The 14896-nt window shown below is 63.5% G+C and overlaps 1 protein-coding gene across 1 annotated transcript; it reads right to left on the bottom strand.

Moving 5' to 3' along the window:
* Positions 1–177: 177 nt before the first annotated feature.
* On the bottom strand, positions 178–13577 carry SRRT (serrate, RNA effector molecule; the record flags this gene model as incomplete). The annotated part of the gene is given in 18 exon segments (XM_084540380.1): positions 178–354; positions 1381–1502; positions 1505–1664; positions 2865–2943; positions 3558–3619; positions 3718–3872; positions 4936–5029; positions 5756–5863; positions 6352–6380; positions 6383–6418; positions 6421–6510; positions 7512–7681; positions 9366–9373; positions 9375–9558; positions 11035–11181; positions 11958–12086; positions 12176–12301; positions 13006–13577. Coding segments are annotated over 17 exon segments (1869 nt in total), but the record flags the coding sequence as incomplete, so codon positions are not given.
* Between the last annotated feature and the right edge of the window lie 1319 nt (positions 13578–14896).

Raw genomic sequence — 14896 nt, 5'->3', positions numbered from 1 at the left:
GGGGGGACAGAAGGGGACCCAAGGGGACATGGGGTGAGGAAAGGGGGGGGGGCACAGGGGGAGAAAGAGGGGGGTGTGGGGTAAAAATGGGGGGGTGTGGGGTAAAAAGGGGGGGTAAGGGGTAAAAAGGGGGGGGTAAGGGGTGAGAAAAGGGGGGCCCGTGCCCCCCCCGCCCACCTTGAGCAGTTTCTCGTCGCGCTCGACCGTGACCTCGGCCGGGTTCCCTCGCGGGGGGGTTCGTCGGTGTCGCCCCCCCCCCCCGCTGCGCCCCAGCAGCTCCTCTTCCTCCGCGCTCACCTCCTCGATCAGGTAATCCGTGATGTGCTTCAGCACCGGGTTCTGGGAGGGGGCCGCCTGGGGGGGGGGCAAAAAAATATAAAAAAAGGGGCTGGGGGGGGCAAAGAGATCCTTAAAAGGGGCCGGGGGGGGGGATTTGGGGCCGGTAGGGGGACCCCAAAAGGACCTGGGGGGGGGCAGGCAGGGAGTCGGTGATGGGCTTTAACTGCAGGTTCTGGGATGGGGCCGCCGGGGGGGGCAAAAAAATATAAAAAAAAGGGGCTGGGGGGGGCAAAGAGATCCTAAAAGGGGCCGGGAGGGGGGTTTGGGGCTGGCAGGGGGACCCCAAAAGGACCTGGGGGGGCACAGGACCCCAAAAAGTCCCCAAAGGGGCACAGGGAGCAGGGAGTTGGTGACAGCATCACATGTGGGGGGGCAAAATGGGGGGGTAAAAGGGGCTGGGGGGGGCACAAGGATCCTAAAAGGGCTCAGGGGGGGGATTTGGGGCCGGCAGGGGGACCCCAAAAGGTCCTGGGGGGCATGGGACCTCAAAAAGTCTCCAAAGGGGACATGGGGACCACCAGGGGGACCCCAAAAGGTCCCAAGAGGGGCATGGGGACCATGGGGGGGACCCCAAAGAGCCCTAAAAGGGGCACAAAGACCACCAGGGGGGACCCCAAAAGGTCTCCTGAGAGGGGCTTGGGGACCACTGGGGGGACCCCAAAAGGGGCATGGGGACTAACAGAAGACCAGGGGGACCCCAAAAAGCCCTAAAAGGGACATTGGGACCACTGGGGGGACCCCAAAAAATCCCAAGAGGGGCTTGGGGACCACCAGGGGGACCCCAAAAGGGGCATGGGGACTGGCAGGGCACCCCAAAAAGTCCTAAAAGGGGCATGAAGACAAGCAGAGGGACCCCAAAAAATCCTGGGAGGGGCACGGGGGCTGTCAGGGGGACGGCGAAGAACATGGGGGGGTCTACAGGGAACTGGGGTGGGAGGGGGCCAAAAAAAAACCCCAAAGGGGTCACTTTTAGGACCTGCCTCCCCCCACAACTCACCCCCCACGGCGGGCCGCGGCGGCCTCCCCGTCGGCCGAGCTCACCCCCACGGCGGCCGCGGCGGCCTCCCCGTCGGCCGAGGGGGGGGGCGGCGGCGTTGGGGTTGGGGGCGTTGGGGGCGTTGGCGGCGTCCGTGGCCCCCCCAGGCCCGGGGGGGTCGTTTGCCCCCCCCCCAGAGCTGCGCGCGGCCGTCCAGGGCGTGCACGAGGCGCGCGGCCAGCTTGATGTCGTTGCGCACGATGGCGCGGTGCTGCGTGATCCCGTTGACGTTGCGCACCCGCCGCGTCAGGTCCCGGTTCACCCCGGGGCTCAGCTCGCAGTCCCGCAGCTTTTTTGGGGGGAAAAGAAAAAAATTGGGGGGGTTAGAGAGAAACTGGGGGGGTTAGAGAGAAATTGGGGGGGTTAGAGAGAAATTAGAGGGGGTTAGGGGCTTGAAATGCAACCCCAAACTGGTGTTGGGGCACACACTGAGCTCCAGACCCCGAAAGTGCCCCCCCCAAACCCCAAGTGACCCCCCCAAACCCCAAGTCACCCCCCCGGCCCCTAAGTGCCCCCCCAAATCTCAAATGACCCCCCCGCAGTCCCTAAGTGACCCCTTGTAGCCCCTACGTGACCCCCACATCCCTTAAGTGCCCTCTAATAAACCCTAAGTGCCCCCCCCAAACCCTAAGTGACCCCCCCCAAACTCCCTAAGTGACCCCCCAGACACTAAGGGGGGGGTTAGAAAAAAATTGGGGGGGTTAGAGAAAAATTGGGGGGGATTAGAGAGAAATTGGGGGGGTTAGGGGCTTGAAATGCACTCCCCGTAGTCGTGGGAGGTGGTTTTGGGGGTCCCCAAGTGGGTGTTGGGGCACACACAGAGGTCCAGACCCCAAAAGTGCCCCCCCCAAACCCTAAGTGATGCCCCCAAACCCAAAGTGACCCCCCCGCAGTCCCTAAGTGACCCCCACACCCCTTAAGTGACCCCTTGTAGCCCCTAAATGTCCCCCACATCTCCTAAGCGCCCTCTAATAAACCCTAAGTGCCCCCCCACAGACCCAAAGTGACCCCTAATAAACCCTAAGTGACCCCCCCACACCATAAGTGACCCCCAGGCACTAAGGGGGGGGGTTAGAAAAAAATTGGGGGGGGGTTAGAGAGAAATTGGGGGGGGTTAGGGGCTTGAAATGCAACCCCAAACTGGTGTTGGGGCACACACAGAGATCCAGACCCCAAAAGTGCCCCCCCCAACCCCCAAATGACCCCCCACAGACCCTAAGTGACCCCCCCAAATCTCAAGTGACCCCCCCACAGACCCTAAATGACCCCCCCAGCCCCTAAATTACCCCTCGCCCCCCCCAAATACCCCCCCCATCCCCTAAGCGCTCCCCCCCGAGCCCCTAAACGACCCCCTACAGCCCCTAAAAGCCCCCCCTGCGCTCTCTAAGTGACCCCCAGCCCCCCCCCCAACACCCCCAGGACCCCCCAGCCCCCTCAGGACCCCCCCAGGACCCCCAAAACCCCCCCGGGACCCCCCCGGGCCCCCCACCCGGATGTTCTGCAGGCTCCAGCAGATCTCCTTGATGTTCACGCTGCGGTCGAAGGTCACCCAGCCCCGGCGGAAAAACCTGGGGGGGGGACACGAAAAATAAGCGTGAGACCCCCCCAAAATCAGGGAAACCCCCCCCACACCAGGGAACCCCCCCCCCAAACCGGGGAACCCCCCCCCAAATCGGGGAACCCCCCTCCAAACTGGGGAACCCCCCCCCAGTAGGGCTCAGCACCCCCTCCAAAGGGGCTCAAGACCCCCCAAATTGGGGCACAGCCCCCCCAGAGGTGCTCAGCGCCCCCCCCCCCAAATTTTAGGACCCCCCCCCAGTATACACAGCCCCCCCAAATTGGGGCACAGCCCCCCCCAGAGCACCTCAGCACCCCCCAAAGGGCTTCAACACCCCCCCAAATTGGGGCATAGCCCCCCCAAACTGGAACATAGCCCCCCCAGAGGTGCTCAGCGCCCCCCCCCCCAATTTAGGGACCCCCCCCAATTTGGGGACCACCCCCCAGGTATGCACAGCCCCCCCCGTAGGGTTCAGCACACCCCCAAATTGGGGCATAACCCCCCCAAACTGGAACATAGCCCCCCCAAATCGGAGCACAGCCCCCCCAGAGGTTCTCAGTGCCCCCCCCCCAATTTAGGGACCCCCCCAATTTGCCCCCCCCCCCAAAAAAAAAGAGCACCCACCTCCTCTCCGGCTGCGGGTCCGACAGCGCCACGCGCATGAAGCCGGGGTAACGCTTACAGAGCTGCAAACAGGGGGGGGGGGGTTAAAAGGGTCAAATCTTTTTTTGGGGGGGTCCGTGGCCCCCCGGGACCCCCCCGGGTCCCCCCCCGGGGTTCTCACCGCCACGATTTCGGCCTGGGAGATGTTGGGGGCGATGTTGCGCATGAAGAGGGAGCAGGTTTTGTGCAGGGGCCGGGGTTTGGGCTCGCTCTCCTTCGCCTTGGCCGCCGCCGCCGCCTCCTCCTCGCGCCCCTTCTCCTCCTTCGCCTTCTCTTCTGGGGGGGGGACGAGAAAAAATTAGAGGGGGGGGCGTAAAAGTTATGGGGGGGGGCAGGACATGGGTTGGGACCCCCCTTGACGTCCCTCAATGCCCCCATGGGAGCACTCAGCGACCCCAAACCTCATTGACCCCCCCCCAGACAGACTCTAAATGTTGGGGGGGGGACATAAAAATGGGGGGGAGCCATAAAAAATTTGGGGGGGCACATAAAAATTATGGGGGGGGGGGTCAAGGTGTGGTCGGGGATCACCCTTGAGGTCCCCCAGTGCCCCCATGGGTGCCCTCGGTGCCCCTAAACCTCATTGACCCCCCCCCAGAGAGATCCTAAATGTTGAGGGGGGACATAAAAATTGGGGGGGGCACATAAAAATTAGAGGGGGCGGCGTAAATGTTATGGGGGGGGTCAAAGAATGGTTTGGGACCCCCCTGGAGGTCCCTCAGTGCCCCACTGGAGCCCTCAAGGCCCCCAAACCCCCCCCGACCCCCCCAAAAAGTCCCTCAGGGCCCCCCCCAACCCCTTTGGGGGCCCCCCCTGGGGCTGTGGGACCCCCCCAGCCCCTTTGGGACCCTCCCCAGCCCCTTTGGGTGCCCCCCCCGTGGCTGTGCCCCCCCCCCATGGCTCTGGGACCCCCCTTGCCCCCCCAGCCCCTTTGGGTGCCCCCCCCCGTGGTTGTAGCCCCCCCCCCCAGCCCCTTTGGGTGCCCCCCTGTGGTTGTGGGCCCCCCCAACCCCTTCGGGACCCCCCCCCATGGCTGTGGACCCCCCCCCAGCCCCTTTGGGACCCCCCCAGCCCCTTTGGGACCCCCCCCCCGTGGCTGTAGGACCCCCCCGGACCCTCCCCAGCCCCTTTGGGTACCCCCCCCGTGGCTCTGGGACCCCCCCCCCGTGGCTGTAGGACCCCCCCAGACCCCCCCAGCCCCTTTGGGACCCCCTCAAGCCCCTTTGGGTGCCCCCCCGTGGCTGTAAGACCCCCCCCCCATTGCTGTAAGACCCCCCCCATGGTTCTGGGACCCCCCCGTGCCCCCCCAGCCCCCTTGGGTGCCCCCCCCGGCCCCCACCTTCCTTGTCGCCCTCGCTGTCGGTGTCGCTGCCGCTGCCCTCGTCGTAGCTGTCCTCCTCGCCGCTGCGCTTCCGCTTCCGCTTCTTGCTGGCCTGGGGGGGGCCAAAATTAACGGGGGGGGGGCAAAAAATTAATTAGGGGGGGGTGGGGGGGGCGGGGAGCGAGGGGGGAGGGAGAGGGAGGAGGAGGGGGCAGGGGGAGAGCACGGGGAGGGGAGGGGGCAGGGGGAGAGCACGGGGAGGGGAGGGGCTTGGGGGAAGGGGCGGGGTCTGGGAGAAGGGGAGGGGCTTAAGGGAAAGGGGTGGGGCTTTGGAGAAGGGGAGGGGTTTAAGGGAAAGGGGTGGGGCTTGACAGGGAGGGATGGAGCCTAGCATGGAGGGGCGGGGCCTAATAGAAAGGGGAGGGGCTTGCCAGGGAGGGGTGGAGCCTAAAAGAAAGGGGTGGGGCTTGGGGCACTGACCACTTAGGGAAAAGGGAGGGGCCTAACAGAAAGGGGAGGGGCTTGGGGCACAGAACTTAGGGAAAGGGGAGGGGCTGCAGGGAAGGGGAGGGGCCTAATAGAAAGGGGAGGAGCCTAACAGAAAGGGGTGGGGCTGTGAGGAAGGGCTCTGTCAAAAGGGGCGTGGCCTCTCACCCAGAGGGGGCGGGGCTTTGTCTAAGAGGCAGAGCCTGCTGTAAAGGGGGCGGGGCTATCAGGGGCAGGCAGGGCAAAGCTAGCAGCTACAAGGGGGTGGAGCCTAAAGGAAGGGGTGGGGCCTAAAAGAAGGGGCGGGGCTTGATGCAGGGGGCGTGGCCTGCCGCAGGGGGCGTGGCCTCACCTTCTTGGCGTCCTTGTCGCCTTCCTCCTCCTTCCTCCCCTTCTCCTCCTCCTCCTCCTCCTCCGGCCCCTTCTTGGCCTTGTCCTCGGGGGGCTCCTCGGCCTCGCCCTGGGGGGGAGGGGGCACGGGGGTGTCACGGGGGGTCCCAGAAGAGAAAAAGGGACCCCAAAATGGGGACAGAGACCCCAAAAACGACCCCATGGGGACAAAGAGACCCCAAAAGGGATCATGGGGACCCCAGGGGTGACCCAATGGAGCCAAAGAGACCCCAAAAACGACCCCATGGGGACAAAGGACCCCAAATGAGACCCTATGGGAAGAAAGGGACCCCAAAATAGAATCTGGGGACCCCGGGGGTGACCCAATGGAGACAAAAAGACCCCAAAAGAGACCCCATGGGGAAAAAGGGACCCCAAATGAGACTCTATGGGGACAAAAGAGACCCCAAATGAGACCATGGGGACCCCAAGAGCCCCCACAGGAACAAAGAGACCCCAAGTGAGACCCCCTGGAGAAAAGGGGACCCCAGAGGGACAAAAGGACCCCGGGGAAGACCCCCCCATGGACACAGGGCCCCCCCCCCGCAGCCCCCAGACCTTTTTCCCCTCCTCCTTCTCCTCGGGGGCTTGCGGTCGGCCTCGGGGGGCCGGGGCTCGTCCTTTTGGCCGCCTCGGCCTTCTCCTGCCTCTCCTCCTCCTCCTCCTGCTCCAGGATGCGCAGGTCGTTCTCGGTGCCGCCCTCCATCTTAATCACCGCTGCGTTTTGGGGAGAAAAACGAGGAAAACGGGGCTCAGGGGAGAAAAATGACAAAGAACAGGGCGCAGAGGGAGAAAAGCGACAAAAACGGGGTGTGAGGGGAGAATAAAATGACAAAAATGGGGTGCAGGGGGAGAAAAATGACCAAAAACGGGGCACAGGGTGAGAAAAATGACAAAAATGGGGCACGAAAGGGGGGGAAATGGCCAAAATGGGGCTCAGGGGGAGAAAAATGACAAAAAACGGGGCGCGGGGTGAGAAAATGACCAAAAACGGGGCTGGGGGGGGAAAGTGACAGAAATGGGGTGTGAGGGGGAAAAAAAATGACACAAACGGGGCTCAGGGGAGAAAAATTACAAAATGGGGTGTTGGGGAAAATGATAAAACAGGGTGTGAGGGGGGAAAAAATCACAAAAATGGGGTGCAGGGTGACAAAAATGACAAAAATGGGGTGCGGGGGAGAAAAAAATTGACAGAAATGGGGCTCAGGGGAGAAAAATTACAAAAATGGGGTGTTGGGGGGGGAAATGTAAAAATGGGGTGCGAGGGGATGAAAAAATGACAAAAACGTGGCTTGGGAGAAAAATGACAAAAATGGGGTGCAGGGGGGAAACTGAAGGAAAAGGGGCTCGGGGGGGGCAAATGAAGGAAAGGGGGCTTGGGGGGGGGGAACCCAAGGGAAATGGGGCTCAGAAGTGGGGGAATCCAAGAAATGGGGGCAAACGAAGGAAAGAGGGGGCTGAGAGGAAGCGGGGCGGTCGGGGGGGGGGCAAATAAGGGGTCGGGGGGGCAACTAGGAGTTAGGGGGGGCAAATAGGGGTTTTGGGGGGGGGCAAATGATGGAAAGGGGGATTGGGAGGGGGGAAACCCAAGGGAAATGGGGCAAACAGAAGCAAAGAGAGTGCTGAGAGGAGCGGGGTGGTCAGAGGGGTGCAAATAAGGGGTCGGGGGGCAAATAAGGGGTCGGGGGGGGCAACTAGGAGTTCGGGGGGGCAAATACCGGCGTCCAGGGTCTTGATGATGGCGCTGGCGCGGTCGATGTCGAGCAGGAGGTTGTCGAGCCAGCCGTTGTCCGAGAGGTAGAGGAAGACGTTGAGGCGGTTGCGCAGCGCCGCCTGCGCCTCCTGCTTGCGCCGCCCGGCCTCGTCGGGGTGGTATTTGGAGCGGAACCTGGAGGGGGGGGCACAAACGGGGACGGGGGGGGGGGGAAAAAATAAAAAAATTAAAAAAAAAGGCGTTAGGGTCTCGTGGAGCCCCCCCCGGGCCGTTTGGCTGCCCACCAAAGCCCTGTGGTTGTCGGAGATCCATTTGGGAGAGATTAATTTGGGAGAAACTTGCCCCCCCCCCCCATATAGGGTGTGGGACCCCCCCCTCGTTTGCCTCCCCCCCCCCCAAATTTAAGTTTGTTTTGGGGGTGCAGGGACCCCCACCAGGCTGTGAGAACCCCAATGGGGACACAGGGGGGGCATCTCCCCCTTCAGGGACCTTCTGTGCCCCCCCCCAGATGGGGTGTAGAGACCCCCCCCATTCTCCCCAATTGGGGGTGGGGGGGCCTCCAAGGACCCCCCCCCAGGGGGGTCTGGGGATCTTTGTGTCCCCCCAGGTAGGATTTGGAGCCCCCCCACCCCACCCCAAGCCCCCCAGTTGGGGGGTGGGGTCCACAATTGGGGTGTGGGGACCCCCCCCACCCTGCCCCAATTGGAGTTTGGGCCCCCCCCACCTGCCCCAACTGGGGCGCAGACCCCCCCCCAAGCCCCCCAATTGGGGTGGGGGGACCCCCCAAATTCCCCTTTCCTTCCCTAATTTGCACGCAAGAACCTCTGCGCCCCCCCAAATCAGGAAATCAGGGTCCAGAGACCCCCCCCCAATATCGGGGGTCTCCACAGCCCCCCAGTTGGGGTGCGGGGAGCCCCCCCCCGCCCCTCCTGGACCACGGTGTCGGGGACGGAAAGCACCCAAACATCCTGCCCCCCCCCCAAAGACCCCCCCCGGAAGCCCCACAGGAGTGGGGGGGGGCGAACCCCGAGCCTCCCGCGAGGCCGGGAGGGGGGGGGGGGACACAAGAAGCCCCCCCGGGGCTAATTTGGGGGGGGGGGAAAGGCGGTCATACATACGCTTGCGACGAGCATCGCCATCCAGCCGGGCCCCCGCGTCGGCGAATTGCTAACATTTTATTACGTCGCTACGCACCACGATAAAAAAAAAAAAAAAGGCCGAAAAAAGGAAAAAAAAATCCTACCGGATTTTGTCAAAATTCCCCCAAAAAATGAGAAAAATAAAATAAAAATTCGGGCCCTGGCTCGGGCGCCCTGCCTGCTTCCTGCCACTGTGCTCGCTACCGGCCGCATTGTGCGCGGCCCTGAGCCCTCGCTGTCTGCCCGGAGCCCCCCCCCCGTGCTGGTGATTGGGGGGGGGAAGCTCGTTAAGGGATGGGTGTTAACGAGCCGGCCGCCGCTGCCAGACGCGTTTTTTTTTTTATTTGTTTTTTTGTTTTTTTTTTTTTGGGGGGGGGTTTAAAAAAGGCTCTCCAGGCTGGAGGGACGTCCGGAGGGGAACCTCGGGCTCTTCGGAGGAGGGGAGAAAAGGGAATGGTTAAATCCGCGCGCTGGGAACGCTCAGCCCCCCCCGCCACCCCCCCCGCGGGACCCCCAAATCGCAGGGGGGGGGCCACACACGGGCAAACCCCCCCCCCCAACGTCCCCGTTGTGCCCCCCGGAGCGGCGTGGAGAGGGGAAACCGGAGCCGAGCGCAGCGGGGGAAAAGGATCAGGGAGGGGGGCAGAAATCGGGGTGGTTTTTTTTTTTGTGTGTTTTTTTTTGGGGGAGGGGTCTGCGCCCCCTCCCCGGCGACGTACCACTCCTCATTCCTTGTGGGCCAGGAAGAAATCCTGCATCTGCTGGCGGCGGAAATCCAGCTTGTAGTCGTTGTAGCGCTTGACGGCCTCTGTCTCGTCCACGGCGTCGTCCAGGGACAGGAGGAATTCCTTGAAGCTCTTCATCACCGGCGGCGCCATGCCCAGGTCCACCTCCGCGATGTTCCCCAGTCTGCTTGGGGGGGCGAGGAGGGTGAGCGGACCCCAAAAGGACAAGGGGAGGCGCCCGCCCGGGGGTATGGGGTCGGGACGGGGCGGTTTGGGCTCCGTAGGGGCAGTTTGGGGGGGTTATGGGGTCGTTACGGGGCGGTTTGGGGGGTTATGGGGTCGTTACGGGGCAGTTTGGGGGGTTATGGGGTCGTTACGGGGCAGTTTGGGCTCCTTATGGGGCAGTTTGGGGCGTTATGGGGTCATTACGGGGCAGTTTGGGGGGTTATGGGGTCATTATGGGGCAGTTTGGGGGGTTATGGGGTTGTTATGGGTAAGCTTGGGGTGTTACGGGGTTGTTACGGGGCAATTTGGGCTAATTACGGGGCAGTTTGGGGTGTTATGGGGTCGTTACGGGGCAGTTTGGGGGGTTATGGGGTCGTTACGGGGCAGTTTGGGGGGTTATGGGGCTGTTACAGGTCAGCTTAGGGTGTTATGGGGTTGTTACGGGACAATTTGGGCTGATTACGGGGCAGTTTGGGGTGTTATAGGGTCGTTACGGGGCAGTTTGGGGCGTTATGGGGCTGTTACGGGTCAGCTTAGGGTGTTATGGGGTTGTTACAGGACAATTTGGGCTAATTATGGGGCAGTTTGGAGTGTTATGGGGTCATTACAGGGCAGTTTGGGCTCCTTACAAGATAGCTTGGGGTGTTATGGGTAAACTTGGGGTGTTATGGGGTTGTTATGGGGCAATTTGGGCTAATTACAGGGCAGTTTGTGGTGTTATGGGGTCATTTCGGGGCAGTTTGGGCTCCTTACGGGGCAGTTTGGGGGGTTAATGGGTCGTTATGGGGCAGTTTGAGGGGTTATGGGGTTGTTACAGGGCAGTTTGGGGGGTTATGGGGTCGTTACGGGGCAGTTTGGGGGGTTATGGGGTTGTTATGATACAATTTGGGGTGTTATGAGGTCATTACGGGGCAGTTTGGGCTCCTTACAGAGCAGTTTGGGGTGTTATGGGGTTCTTACAGGGCAGTTTGGGGTGTTATGGGGCAATTCGAGCTAATTATGGGGCAGTTTGGGACATTATGGAGTCATTACGGGACATTTTGGGACCCTATACACGAGACCCGAAACCCTACAGGGAGTTTTGGGTTCATTATAGAACATTTGATGTAATCACAGAGTTATTTGGGGCATTTATGGGATAGTATAGGGTCAGAGTGCACCTTTTTGATGCAATTAAAGAAGAAAACTACTTGAAAATAGCCATTTTTATCAGCAAAAAACCCAAAATAATGGTAATAGAAATCAGGAAAAATAAAGGGGAAACTGGGGGGCGATAGGATTGATGGGGTTGTAGTGGGAGGCAACGTGATAAATTTTGGGGTTTAGGTCCTGGGGGGGGGGGAAAACGGCCCCCCCAGGGTCACAGAGGGGGGTTTTGGGGCTGAATTTGGGGTGTTTGGGGCCGTTTTGGGGCGCGGAGGGGGGTGAGCACCCTTACCTGGCCTGGATGGGCAGGATGTGGTGCTGCATGACGTGCATTTCGGGGTGCCCCCAGGGCTGGGGGGGGCCGTAGGTGGGCCCCGTGCCCCCCCCGCTGTAGGGCATGTCGTAGCCGCTGTGGTAGGGGTCGCCGCTGTGCTCATCCCTGTAAAAATGTGGGAAAAAACGGGATTTTAGGGGGCTGCGGGTGAAAAAATGAGATTTTAGGGGGCTGCGGGGGTGTAAGAAAAAACGGGGGAAAAAATGGGATTTTAGGGGACTGGGGGGATAGGAAAAGGAGGGGGAACATAAAAAAACAGGAAAAATGGCAGAAAAGACAAGGTTTTAGGAAGAGTTGTAACAAAAAACAGGAGAAGAAACAGGATTTTAGGGAGCTGTAAATAAAATGGCAGAAAAATGGGATTTTAGGGGACTGGGGGGGCACAAAAATGGGATTTTTCCCATTTGAGGGGACGGGGGGGGAGCATGAAAACGCAGGAGAAGAAGAAAAAATGGGAGAAAAACCAGGATTTTAGGGGAGATCTGACAAAAACGGGGGAAAAACAGGATTTTAGAGGACCGGGGGGCACAAAAATGGGATTTTTCCCAATTTAGGGGACTGGGGGGGGCACGAAAGTGGGATTTTTCCCCTTTTAGGGGACTGGGGGGGGCATGAAAATGGGATTTTTCCCATTTTAGGGGATGGGGGGGCAAAAAAAGGGGATTTTTTCCATTTTAGGTGATGGGGGGGGCACAAAAATGGGATTTTTCCCATTTTAGGGGACTGGGGGGGCATGAAAACGTGGGAACAGAAGAAAAAAATGGGAGAAAAATTGGGATTTTGGGGGAGTTCCGACAAAAACAGGGGAAAACGGGGATTTTAGGGAATCGGCGAGGCGGGGGGGAGTCAGTAAAAGCGGGGGGGAGTCTCAGGGGTCTCACCAGTCGCGGCGGAGGCGTTTCTGGGGGGGGCTGAGCTCGTGGCGGGGGGGCGAGAAGCGCTCGCGGCGCGTGCGGTCGTAGTCGCGGTACTCGCCCCGGCTGCGGCGCTCCCGCCCGCGGTCCCAATCCCTGGGGGGGTCACAATAAAAGGGGAGGGGGTTAGGATGGTTATAACGGGGTCGGGGCCCCCCCCCCCCGGGTAAATTTGGGGCCCCCACCGGTCGCTCCAGTCGTCGCGGCGGCGGTCGTCGCGCTCTCGGGAGCGGTCGTAGTCGCTGCGCTCGCGGCGGAATTTGTCGCGGCGCCGCCGGTCGTACTCGTCGTCGCTGTCGCCCATCGTCGTGCTGCTGGGGGGGGGGGGGACAAGGTCAGAGAGCCCCCCCTTGAGGATGTCGCAACCCTCTGAGACCCCCCCCGGGGTTCTGAGACCCCCCCCAGGTCTCTGAGACCCCTTCCAAGGAGCCCCCCCAGGTTTCTGAGGTCCCCTCCCCATGGCTTTGACCCCCCCCCAGTGCCTCTGAGCCCCCCCCCAAGTCTCTGAGACCCCCCTATGGCCCTCTGAGCCCCCCACCCAAGTCTCTAAGCCCCCTCCCAAGGAGCCCCCCCCTCTTCCGAGCCCCTCACATCCCTCTGAGCCCCCCCCCAGGTCTCTGAGCCCCCCCCAGTGCCTCTGAGCCCCCCCCCAGGTCTCTAAGCCCCCTCCCAAGGAGCCCCCCCCCCAGGTCTGAGCCCCCCTCAGGTCTCTGAGGCCCCCCCCAGGTCTCTGAGACCCCCCCCCGGGTCTCTGAGGCCCCCCCCCCAGTGCCTCTGAGCCCCCCCACACACCCCTGAGACCCCCCCCAGTGCCTTTGAGGCCCCCCCCAAGTCTCTGACCCCCAACCACCCCATCACCCCCCCCCAATACCCCACGACCCCCCCATGACCCCCCCAGCCCCCCCCATATCCCATCATGCCCCACACCCCCAGGACCCCCCCCCAAAGCCCCCCGGTGACCCCCCCCAGACCCCCCCCGGTATCCCGTGAGCCCCCGCGGCCCCCCCCCCCGCACCTCCCGGCGCGCTCCCGGCGGCGCTCGGCTCCGCGCGCCGCCGCCGCCCGCTCACTTCCGGCCCGCGCCAGCCGGAAGTGACGTCAAGGCGGGAGGGGAAGGGCGGCTAGGCCGCGACGCCCGCCGCCGCCGCTCTGGCAAAGCGGGAGGACCCCCGCGGCTCCTCTACTCTATGGTTCCTCGGGGGGCGCTCCCTAGGAAGGCCCCCGGGGGCGGAAGTGAGGCCGGGGAGGCGCCGAGCCCGACGGTACCGGCGGCCCCCGGCCTCCCGGTGCCCGGTCCCGGCCGCGGCTGGCCCCGAATATGGCGGCGCCGCAGGGCGCATGCGCACGGAGAGGGCCGCGCATGCGCTCCGGGAGCCGCTCCCGCCGTGACGTCACGCGGCGGCGCCTCCGCCGCCTCTCATTGGCCGCCGCGCCGCGCGCGCTCCGTCCCAAGCCCCGCCCCCTCCTGAGGCGCACCCGGGCGCCGCCATCTCCTTGGCGGCACGTGACGGGGGCGCGCGGCCATTTTGTCTCGCCCCCTCCCTGCCCTGCCCTGCGCATGCGCGCTGCCCGCTCGTGAAGCCGCGCTGGGGGGCGCCATTGGTTTCCCCCGGCGCCATTTTGCGCGCCGAGGAGCCGCCGCTCTGCGCATGCGTGGAAGGAGCTGGGCGGGCACCGAGCCCCCCCCCAGTGTTCCCAGTGCCCCCCAGTATAACCCAGTGCCCCCCAGTATAGCCCAGTGCCCTCCAGTACAGCCCAGTGCTCCCCCACCGCACATCCCAATACATTCCAGTGTGTCCCAGTCCCCTCCCAGCCCCCCCCAGTACATCCCAGTGTCCCCCAGTTGCCCTCAGAACCCTCCCAGTATGGCCCAGTGCTTCCAGTTTGTCCCAGTCCCCTCTCTGAACCTCCCCAGTACGTCCCAGTGCCCCCCAGTCCCCTCCCACCCCAACCCCAGTATGTCCCAGTGCCCCCCTCAGTCCTCCCCAGGGCTCCCCAGTATGTTCCAGTCCTCCCAGTCCATCCCAGTCCCACACCAGTACCCCCAGTCCATCCCAGTCCACCCCCCACCCCTCCCCAGTCTGTCCCAGTCCCCCAAAGCCCATCCCAGTGCCACCAGTCTGTCCCAGTCCCCCTCCCAGTTCTCCCCCAAGCCTCTCCAGGTCCCCCCAGTCTGTCCCAGTTCCCCCCAGTCCATCCCAGTCCCCCCAGTTCCCCCTAATCCATTCCAGTTCCCCTCAGATGGTCCCAGAACCTCCCCCAGTCTCCCTCCCAGTCCATCCCAGTCCATCCCAGTCCCCCCCAGCCCCCTCCCCTCTCCCCCCACTCCCCTCCCAGTCCATCCCAGTCCATCCCAGTCCATCCCAGTCTCCCCCAACCCCCCCCAAATCCCCCCCAAATCCCCCCCAAACCCCCCTCCAACCCCCCCCAGTTCCCTTCCATCCGCCCCCCAGCCCCCTCCCCTCTCCCCCCACTCCCCTCCCAGTCCATCCCAGTCCATCCCAGTCCCCTCCCAGTCCCCCCCCCTCCACATCCTGCCCCTGCCCGACCCGGGGAAGCCACAACAAAAGCGTTTCCTGCCGGGGGGGCCTTGCCGGGGGGGGGGGGGGGGGGGGGCCGGACGCGTCCCCTCCCGTCCCCCCCCCCCCCCCACGGGGCCCCCACCCTGCCGGGGGGGACGGACAGACGGCCGCGGGGGGGGGGGGGACACACGGACACACGGCCACAGGACCCACGGACACCTCTGGCCCCCCCCCGGACGGACCCACGGACACGCGTGACCCCCCCCCCGGACCCCCCCGGACCCCCCTCGGACCCCCCCAAACCCACCCCGGACCCCCCAGCCCCCCCCCCAGTCCATCCCAGTCCATCCCAGTCCATCCCAGTCTCCCCCCAGCCCCCTCCCC

The sequence above is a fragment of the Aythya ferina genome (assembly GCF_964211825.1).
Source record: "Aythya ferina genome assembly, contig: HAP1_SCAFFOLD_528, whole genome shotgun sequence".
Classification (NCBI taxonomy): Eukaryota; Metazoa; Chordata; class Aves; order Anseriformes; family Anatidae; genus Aythya; species Aythya ferina.
This window is presented reverse-complemented; position numbering and strand designations above follow the sequence as displayed.